Raw genomic sequence first — 10,868 nt, 5'->3', positions numbered from 1 at the left:
TTATTTTAATCATAAAATACGTAATTTGTTTTTGTACCATAGTTTCTATATGAAAAATGAAAAAACATATATCTATATAAAATATAATATATTTGTAAGTATATTCTCTGAAAATATGTCCTCTAAAGATATTAAAATTAGATGTCGCCTAACCTCGTCTCATTTTGGTCAATCTACCCCACATAGCCATTTTGAATAAAAGAGATTGTATTCACAAACTTAGACAGAATAATGATTAGGTACTTAATTGTAGCAAAGATCTTCTAAGATATGTCATTTTCTATGAATACAGGGATAATATTACGGATATTAGGGATTAATAATGTCAAAGACTTGTTAGACAATAAAATAGGTGATTATAAAAATTTACTCACCAACTTAATTTTCTCAAAAATTGCTATAAATAATATATACAATGCTTGTGGTGCAAACCATTTTACACAACAAATTAATATTATATTAGCTATCTACAGTCAAAAAAAGAGATATTTCTGCCGTGTCTTGTTTGAGTCATAAGCATTTTGACAATCAACCCCGTACGACAACCAGCCCCGGTCTTCCCTACATAGTTACATTATGTTAATTATAATATGTAATTATATTTCTAAAATTTTATTTTTATTCTTGAGATTAACAAAGCGCTGCTACAATATTAATATATTAACATCTTTGCATCAGTCAAGTTAAAAAAATTAAAATATTGTATTTTTCTTTCTTTATTATAAATATTATAAAAGATTATCAAAATGACATGATTCGAGAGATAAAAATTAAAATCTATAGTATACACATATAATGTATCTTTATACTAATCATATTTAGATTCCTAACATATAAAATATAATACAAAATTAACTCGCTAAGAAAATTTGTATCGCACATTTACCATTAAGTTAATTATGCTTCAACCAAATCTGATATTTTCATGACAGAAATAAATAGAACAAATAAATGTCATTATTCCTATACAGAGCGCTAAAAGGAAGTTATTGATATTACTTGCATATTTATATTTAATTTAAAATTACATTTCTTATACAATTTATATTTTATATAAAAACTTTGTTATTATTTATATCGGTTGTAATATCTTGGAGAAAGATACAAATAACGATATAAATCCAGAAAGTTTTTTTATATAAAATATTTATAAACTATATAAGAACTTCTGCTTTTTTCAAGGTCAATTTTTTTGACGCATTTTTCAAACGCACGTGATGTAGCAATTCCTGACAATGTCTTCATTAGCATGGACCATCGTGCTTGTAAGCAATATCTGTAAAAAAGAGAACGTCTCATTATTCAGTTTTGAATGTGCGATCGATTATTGATCGAGAAATGCTTTTGTCTCGAAAACAAACGGCATCTCCTGTATTCTCTACATCGCGTTTCAACACACGAGTATGCATGAGATATGATCTTAATCGAGACAATCAACATTGTCAACGTTACACACGAATGTCGCGATTTGTCCTGCGACGTAATTTCACGTACAGCTCAATAAAATTTATCTCGCGAGATTGCTTCTTCCGTTTGACGCGCATACGTAACGAGGTGTACACCAGATAGGCCCGAAAATTACTGTTAAATTATATTTTTCCTGTTATCTCAAAAATTCTCGTCTGCGTATCACGTAGAAACAAATCTCGAAATTACGCGAAGTGCGTGTATACATAATTTTACGCGACATAAGCAAGTTAATGAGCGAAGAGAATTTCAAGTGAAAATGCCTTCGCGTGAACGCGAGCATTATGAGGGAAGAGTTTGTCCGGAATTTATTATAGATATGGTTTACAAATCTCACCTTTTTCCGGAGAGCGTAATTTAGCGCACCAAAGGGCCTCTGGACTCACATAGGATCTACCGTTGGTGCCGCATACCGATTGTCTGTGCTCTTCTTCTGGTACCGAACCACAAGGATGGTCATCCGGTCCGGAACATGATCCATGATGCTTCAAAAATACATCTACGAGATAAAATGTTAACAAACAGTTGGAAAATTTGTGTTTTCGACATATTTTAGGTGTGTAAATAATTATAATTATTTGTATTATTTCTCTTAATTGACATTTTATGTCTAAACAGTCCATTCAATTTTTTGATTTAATGTAACATGAATATATTTTAAAGTATAACACACATATTATGTCAAAATTAAGTAAAAAATGTAACGCTCTGATATAATTTGGAAACAAATTTCTTTAGTAAAATTATAATTTGGAAACACATTTCTTTAGTAAAATTAATATTTATAATATGTTAAAATAACATTTATCTTTCATTCATTAATCTTAAAATTTTTGTTTTAAAACTACATTATTTTTATGTTATTTCTTTACTTGCTCATAAATTATGTTAAGTAACACTAAGAAACACTATTAAATATCAGTCTAATACAAAATATTCAAATAATATATATAGTCACATTGTATTAAATTAACACTCAAATATGTTAAAAAAATTCAATATAAAAATTTTAATAAGAACCGGTTTTATAACACACACAACAAACACAAGCACAAAATATTTTTATTATTTATCATTATTCTCGTATAATAATTTGTGCAAAATCCGTATAAAAACAGAAAACGTAGATTTCGAAATAAAGTAATTTTTTAAATTTTGGTATATAAAAGTCTTAAATTTTGGCATATAAAAGTCGTAAAATTCTATTTCTGCACATGTAAATTTTACCGGAACTTAAATTTTCTACCCAGATTTTTTATCTTTTTTTTTCTAAGCTTACTGAATAAATGGAGCTTTATGAAAATAACTAAATTTCGAGAGATGCTTGTCAGCGATGTGTTTAACAATTGGACCGGCATACTTTTAAGCATTTGAAATAGCCGTCTCTTCGGCGTTGAATTTTTTTCTTTCCATCTCTCTTGCGACGCAAAACTCACATTTATCGTGACGAGTATGGCATTGCAAGTGATGTATACTCTGATACGTATAACCGTCGTTCCCGCAAACCTCGTCGTCCGCGGTGAAGGCGTCGTTCGCGTATTCGCCGTTTGGTAAGACCGTCGTATTTGTATATGCCTCTATGCAAGATTTGTAGTTGTGTGTGTCGCACTCTCCGTTGAAAATTACGTTCAGATCTGAATTCAAAAATGTAAGTTACATTCGAAGACTTTCTGGGGTAAAAAGTAAGCTATATACAATCGCACACTCTCTAAATTAAAAAGTCTACATTCGCTTATATTCGCAGACTTTGAGCTAGTATTAAATAAAGAACCGAGTTACGGTGTATAAATGATTAGTTTTTGCATAAATGATATCTATATTTTTTGCATTAAATAATCAATTAAAGTTATCTTAAAATAAATTCATTTTCTTTAATGAAATAAAAATAAATTTTTGTTGTATAAAGATGAATTACGCTCTTACATTAACGACAATTTACGATCGTACATAAAATAAAATTTTATCAGTATTTTAACTTTACAATTGTTTGGAGAAATCGATTCGGAATTCGTGAAAGCATCTTTCGATAAAATGTATAAAATTATTGATATCTTATATAATAGAATATAGAATATATTATTACGTACTTGGGCGATAGCAGAGAAAGACGAAAGGATTTGGATAAGTGATTCCGTCGGACGCGCAGACCGGATTCCATTCGTATCTTGCTTTCGCGACGCCACAAACCGCTGTACCATAAAGCTGATGAACAAATTCCACGCGACAACCACCGTCGTGAATAATTTGCAATCCTAGAAAAATAAAATAAATTTTGAGGCTGCGTGCTTCATGATTAATCGAACGTGTAATAAATATGATACGTAGGTAATATTTTTCAACGGTCCTTTACATGATTTTTATATTTATAATAAATTAATTTTGTTTTTGTGAAAGGGGGGGGGAGAGGATTATATATATGTATACGCGAATGTCCGAATTTTTCGGATCGCGATTATTAGCATCTCAGATTGATTGTGTTTAAATATTTGAACGTTTCGGCGCACAGTCACATCTGAGATAAATTAAATTCATGAACCAAGAATATTATATTATTCGAAACATCTAACTTTGACCGATCCTTGGCGCTCTCTACCATATTTATGTTGTACAGTAATTCGGTCGGATTTTATTATATTTCCAAATTAATTTTTATAGCGAATTTTTGTTACAAAAATATAATTACGAATATTTTATATTAATCTCAATTTTAAATCCGGTTTTACGATTTTCACTCAATAAGTTTAATTTTTATATTTTAAAATTTATCTCAGTGTCGTGTTTAGTCTCGTCGCGAGATAAATTTCTGGTTGCTCTAATTTCTCTATTCTAAGAATTACACGATAATATCGTAAATCTTGGAAATATCTCGCTACGATCGTTCAGTGTATTAATAGAAAATGCAGTCTGAATCTGCAATTGCCGTCCGCGTCAGACAACTAGCTTAATTCGGATGTAAATCATGATCCATCGCCCGCAGAGGGATAACCGGGTTATGCCGACGAAACATTTAGTTCAAAGTGGGACTCTAAATTAATTCAGCACCAACACGACACAAGACTTAAGAGAGTGCGAAGGTACCGGCGCACGAAGGAGTTATTTCCGACTACTTGCTGGCAATTACGCGAGTCATAACTAAACGCTTCCGCATAACTTCCCGTCATAATCCCTTACTGGAATTATATCGTTGCAGGCACTTGAGCTGAGCCGCGTTTTGATAAGTGTGTCCGTTATTAGCGCAGATCGGATTTATGCCGTAATGTTCGGTTCCACCTCGGTAACATAAATCGTTCTGTGGACAGTCCGTCATCGGCACAGCTGTTAAATCTGAAACAGATCACAGGACAAAATTCATGATTGGATGGGCAGTAAAAATTAATTTGCTCATGATTAGTGATTAGTCAAAGTATGATCGAAATATCAATACGCTCGCATTTTGAAAGTCAACATGGAAAACTTCGGTTTTGCTGAAGTACCTATCTAAACATTTATAGCATTTTCCACTGGGAAAATTAGTGCAACATTGCACATTGAGTGCAATTAAATGCAAATGAATTTAATATTTATATATTTTCAGTGTTAATAAATAATTTAGCCCTTTTAATTACATACCCTTTGTTGTCACGATAACCTCATAACGTTAAAAGGATTAAATTACTTATTAACATTGAAAATATGTAAATCGATTTGCACTTAATTGTACTAGTGTTGAACTAGTTTTCCTAATAAAAAATATTATTAGATAGATACAGATCTAAAAATATTTTTGTTGGACCATCAAAATAATATAGGACACCCGAATGTGATGATGATGACAATGTTTTAAAAAGTTTTAATGTTCTAGCAACTAATTTAAGCGTTTTACTTGAAAAGGCTACAATTTGATATATGCAAGTACATATATAGTATATATTAGTAATTCAAGATTGAATTATTTAAAAACAATGAAGATCCAGCTTCGACCGTAATAGGCATTTTAAATTGCTAGTATTGATTGTGTTTCTCACATATGCGGTCTAAAATAAAGATTCTTAATATAATTTAAGCGTTTTACTTGATTATTTGATGGTCCAAACAAAATCATGTTCAAATCTAACTAAATTTTTAAATACTTTAGTAAAACCGTTCTTTCCATGTGAAAATTAAGGCTTATTTATATTAAATTAAAAACTCTAATAAAAATCAAAAATATGTACAAAAATATCAAATTAAAAGAGAGAGCTTCGAGAATAAATCTAACATAGAAAATAAAAAAAATAAGAGCCAAAACAGTTATTAGTCCGCAAGTAAAATATATTAAAAATCTGTAAATTAATTTAGTATCTCTGAAATAAAATATATTAAATTATCTGTATAGAGTTAGTCAAAGATGCAACGTATAGTAAATAGTGAAAAATCTTTCTCTCAAGAAATTTTGTATAAATTCAGTAATTTTTTTACGGAAAAAAGACTCGGTGCAGATTAACATTATCGTTATCAAATTTTTGTTTTAATATTTTAAAATTAAATGTATACATCAAATATACACACGAAAAATAAGACACTTAATATCATCTGCATTTACCTCTGGATTGCTTTTGACGAACGCAAAGTAAAGATTGCATATTAGTATAAATCTTATGGTCCGAACCGCAAACCGGATCATAATACAGATTGACGCTACAGTATTCCTCGTTTTCCAAGCACGGGCCAGAGTGTAAGGTGGCAACTAAAAAGAATGTTAAATCACCGGAAAAAATATTGAGTAAAATTTTATAAATGTGTAACCTTTTTTGCAAGATTTACAATGTGCATTTACAATGCATTTTAATGTATCATTATTATCCCAAAATTTGGCATTATTAATTATTATTAATTTTTGTTAATATATGGAAATTAATACATTTTACGAAATTAGTGACATATTTAAGAAACATTTCGCTATTTTGATTAATTTGTATTTAGTACACGTAATACTTTATAAAACTTTTAGTAAAATATTTAATTATAATAATATAATTTATGGAGCACGCGAACAACTTACATTAATATTTTATTGTAATTCCAAAATAACGATACATATTTGTGCATAATTAATTTTTGCTAATTGAAATAAAAAGATTAACTTACCGGTTTCGCGACTATGGTGATTTTTACAATCTAAATAAAAACTATTAGCATATGTCACGCCGTTGTCGCCGCATACTGGACCGCCGTATATATCCGATTTGTCGAAAATCGTACAGTTCTGATATAATGCTCCCTTGTCGTCTAAAGTAAGGGCGATACACATCCTGATCACTGCAAGATTTTTAATTTTTTTACAAGTCGTTTTCACATTTTCTCAAAAAAAATCTACATATCCGTGGGTGAAATTGATTAATAAAACTCATATTAAACTCGGTAAGAAATGTATCAACTCAAATTACCGAAAAAAAGAAGATATTGATATAAAATGTAACGTGAAACTGTAAACGACATTATGCTACAAATGCAGTTTTCGTTTGTTGAAGAACTCGTCTCGACTATGTCCGATTGTGCACCTGCACCACTTTTTTTCCTGGATTGAATATATCGTTATGCATTCCTCTCGTCGTAATAATCAAGGAAATTCGATATCGAATACGTGTCACTGCCAGGCAACGCTAGCGAAATCAATCGTAACAATGCGTCATTATTGATCCTTCGTCGCCAATTTATCCCGCCGATTTAAACGTGATCTGTCATGTAAATTAATATTTTGTCGCACACACGTAAAAACACGTCATGAATAAACATATTTTACGTAATACATTCTCTTATCGGCAAATTAGTCAGCATTAATTAAAAAAGGTGACGCATAATAGCAAAGAACGTGAAGAAAGCAATAAAAAGAGAGAGAGAAAAAGAAAAAAGAAAAAAATAAAACTAATATTAATTCTTTTAATAATGTTAATTATTTATTAATTATTAATATTAATATTAGTATATATATATGTAAATATTCTTTCCTTCCTTTTCTTTATTTCCATGTACAGGGTAGATCATTTTAATCAATACACTTGAATATCTCGAAAGAGAGAAGTTTTTTTAAAAAATCTTTCAGACAAAATTTATAGTTTCAGAGCGGAAAGAAGATGGTGAATTTAGTTTACCTTAAGAAAACGTTCTTAAGGTCAGGTCAAGGTTGCATGAAGTTTTTTGAATAAAATCTCCCATTTTTTATTGCATACTCTTGTTTATTTTAAGCTTATTTTAAGAACTTTCCAAAACGCTACAATAAAATATTTTTTCGTTAAGTGCATTTCGAGTTATGAAGTTTGAAAGTTACGATATTGCCAGCATTTGCATTATTTAAGCCATCTAAGGTGTCCGATTGACAGCTAAAACCTTTTGAATGTTGCTCAAAGTCATGATCTCGATATCATATGTCAAAGTCAAAGCCATTGGAGGTTATTTCTCTTATTTTTATTTTTGCATTAAAAATTAATTTTTACTTTCCCATCCTTGCTGTGAAATGAGCTCCAAAATTGAGCTTCAAGGTGAAAGTATATGAAATGTATTCTTCACAGTATAATTTTGTTCAAAAAGTTATTCAGAAACGACCCAATCTGGAATTTCTGGAAAAAATAAGAATTTTGCGAAACATATCGTAAGACTTTGACTTGCAGATGAATCGCAAGTTGAAATAAATAATGATTTCTGGAATAAGTTGTCATTTGTTTCGACATTGAGGGCGAATAAAGCTTGAACTTTGTCTTTCAGATGAATTTAATGTCAGCAATTCATTTGAAGGATAAAAGTCAAGTTTATTTTAAATAAATAATCTTGTAGTTATAAATGATCAGAGGTACAATCACACACGACCTTATGACTCGACGGCTAATTTTCAACTGCCCCACGTTTGTCTGCTAGAAACGAGTAAATAGTGCGTTGCTAGGGACACGCTGCATTAGACTAGAGCGTTACAGACACGGCGTGAACTTAATCATTTTTTACAATGACTACGTTCGGAAACGTCACTCGGATGCCTCCGATGCCTCGGATTCATCATCTATCCTTGTTTAACATCTAATATTAAACAAGGACAGATGATGAATCCGAGGCATCGGAGGCATCTGAGCGACATTCCCGAACGCAGCCAATATATGTGTGGAATATTCTCGGAACAATGATATATAAATGAATTTTTAACTGATATTTGAATGTTGCTTTTATATACATACACATAGGGTAAAATCAGGGATTATGGCATAGGCTACTAATATGGAATAGTGGCTTATTTTTTAAACAAAGCATTGCAATCTGGCTGCAATCGCTGAAAGTTATTGCAACTGTTACCAACTATGTCATAATAAGCAATGAACTCGGTCCGACCAATCATTTTGCTACAATTAACAATGGCTGCGTTCAGCAGAGAAACCAGCTTTGCAACTGTTGTAAAATTCTTAAATATGATTGGTTTATACATTTAGATCTAGTGAGGACTAAGGGCAAGACCAATCATATTAAAGAATTTTACAACAGTTGCAAAGCTGCTTTCTCTGCTGAACACTGCCATTTATTCATTTTCGTTACGTCAGAAGATCTAGCAGCTTTTTCTAAAAAGTGTTCTCACAAACTGAAAGTAAGTTTTTTTAATGCTTATATTGCACAGATGCTTTTAATAATGTTGCATGAACAATACATGCAGATTGATTGCTATTTCAAACTTGTTTATTGCTACGGAAAGACTTTATTTGTCATATGACGACATGCAGGTAATGTGGAATACATCGAGGGTTGAGAATATGGAATAGATTCCATGCATGTTAGCAACTTATTCGTGATCAGATTAGGTTAGGTTGGATTACAGTATGTATTCAGCTTATTTGCGATTTTTTATTTGTCCATGCGTAATAACGTTCGTAATGACGCTATTATATTTTCTGTGTTATTGTACAATATATATATAAAAATTAAACAGTTTTCTATTTTTCTTGATCAATTTATATAAATAAACAAATTCGGACTTAATTTATTGTGTTATTTATTACTATGGTCAAAATTTCATCGGTATTCCATATTATTTCCCATTTTTTAGACCCCCTCCCCCATTTTCTTACTTTTGACTTTTTTGTTAATTTAATTTAATTTAGTTTACTGCAAAGCTATGTGAAAAGACTACATATTAACAGAATAATAGACGTGACATATGATACAATAGAATATAGTTAACAAAACATAAATACAATAGACAGTAAGTAGCTTGCAAAATGGTTAGGCGTCAGCAGAATTGCTGTTACAATGCCCACCAGTAACAAAACTATGATAAGAAGAAGACAACAATGCAATAAGAGTTAAATCATACACACTTTTAAAATGACGCACGCTCATACACCCGCAAACACACAAATTACATCAGTTTCGTTTGAATACCGTGAGTGACCCGATGAAACGCGATGCAGCAGAACGGAAAGAGGAAAGAGAGGTAGAGGTTTTTATTGAATATATATCAGGAAAGGAATTAAAATACTTGACAGAGGTGTAGGAGAAAGCGGCACGGAACTTAGTGGACCGATGTATGGGGAAGGATAAGCAATCTTGGTATCTGATGACGAGAGGGTTGAAAGAGGAATGATGTTCTGAGTTCAAGCGAAGAAGACGTCGCAGATACAGAGGAGTATTGGAGCGAAGGAGAGAAAATACAAGACAGCACAGGTGGAGAATAAAACGTTGCCAAATCTTAAGGCGATGCTAAAGCCTCCTGTTTTACCACATTTCCATTCGGTGAAAAATCTCCGTATTGGATGTACGGATTGCAAAAGTATTATTACTTAAATTAAAATACGAACAAACAGGACCTCAGCTGCACTGGATTTCATGAGAAAATCGAAAAAAAGTTTAAAATTCGATAAAAATTCACTTACTTTTGGCTCGTATAGCTGTCACTTCAGATATATATTTGCTTGATATAAGAGTTTTAGAGTCCATATCTTGAAAATAAGCGTGCAGCTGAGGTCACATTATTGAAACGGACGAGTTTGTAGAACTAAGATTGAAAGTCTAGAAAAAATGTATCGTCACCGAATAGAAAATACGTGTATACAGGTGCTTTGCGAAAATTGGGACTGTCAGAGCCGAAATTCCGTGTAGCAGTAGTTGCGCGGTCTTGCGATAGATATTGCTGGCACATGTTAGATAAGAACAGATGTATGCGTTTGAGTAAGACAGATTGATATATATTATATAATATATATCATTCTGTCTTACTCAAACGCATACATCTGTTCTTATCTAACATGTGCCAGCAATATCTATCGCAAGACCGCGCAACTACTGCTACACGGAATTTCGGCTCTGACAGTCCCAATTTTCGCAAAGCACCTGTATACACGTATTTTCTATTCGGTGACGATACATTTTTTCTAGACTTTCAATCTTAGTTCTACAAACTCGTCCGTTTC

General features: G+C 31.5%; 1 protein-coding gene across 1 annotated transcript; it reads right to left on the bottom strand.

Moving 5' to 3' along the window:
• Positions 1-1,210: 1,210 nt before the first annotated feature.
• LOC108763682 (serine protease inhibitor dipetalogastin) lies at positions 1,211-7,072 on the bottom strand. The gene is made up of 8 exons (XM_018511520.1): positions 6,873-7,072; positions 6,574-6,744; positions 6,029-6,172; positions 4,639-4,791; positions 3,555-3,719; positions 2,904-3,101; positions 1,805-1,966; positions 1,211-1,276 (listed from the first exon to the last, which is right to left on the bottom strand). The coding sequence occupies exons 1-8, from the start codon at positions 6,922-6,924 to the stop codon at positions 1,245-1,247; spliced, it is 1,077 nt and encodes a 358-aa protein (XP_018367022.1). The 5' UTR covers positions 6,925-7,072; the 3' UTR covers positions 1,211-1,244.
• Positions 7,073-10,868: the final 3,796 nt, after the last annotated feature.

The sequence above is a fragment of the Trachymyrmex cornetzi genome, unplaced genomic scaffold (genome assembly GCF_001594075.2).
Source record: "Trachymyrmex cornetzi isolate Tcor2-1 unplaced genomic scaffold, Tcor1.1 scaffold376, whole genome shotgun sequence".
Taxonomy (NCBI): Eukaryota; Metazoa; Arthropoda; class Insecta; order Hymenoptera; family Formicidae; genus Trachymyrmex; species Trachymyrmex cornetzi.
The sequence above is the reverse complement of the archived record's forward strand: the minus strand, read 5'-3'. Positions and strand labels throughout refer to the sequence as shown.

Excerpts from the sequence above, each read along its gene's own strand:
- LOC108763682 (XM_018511520.1), bottom strand. The coding sequence starts at position 6,924 with ATGTCGTTTACAGTTTCACGTTACATTTTATATCAATATCTTCTTTTT. Across the intron at positions 4,792-6,028 it reads TCGTCAAAAGCAATCCAGAG|ATTTAACAGCTGTGCCGATG; the intron begins GTAAATGCAGAT and ends GATCTGTTTCAG. Across the intron at positions 1,967-2,903 it reads CCATACTCGTCACGATAAAT|ATGTATTTTTGAAGCATCAT; the intron begins GTGAGTTTTGCG and ends TTTATCTCGTAG.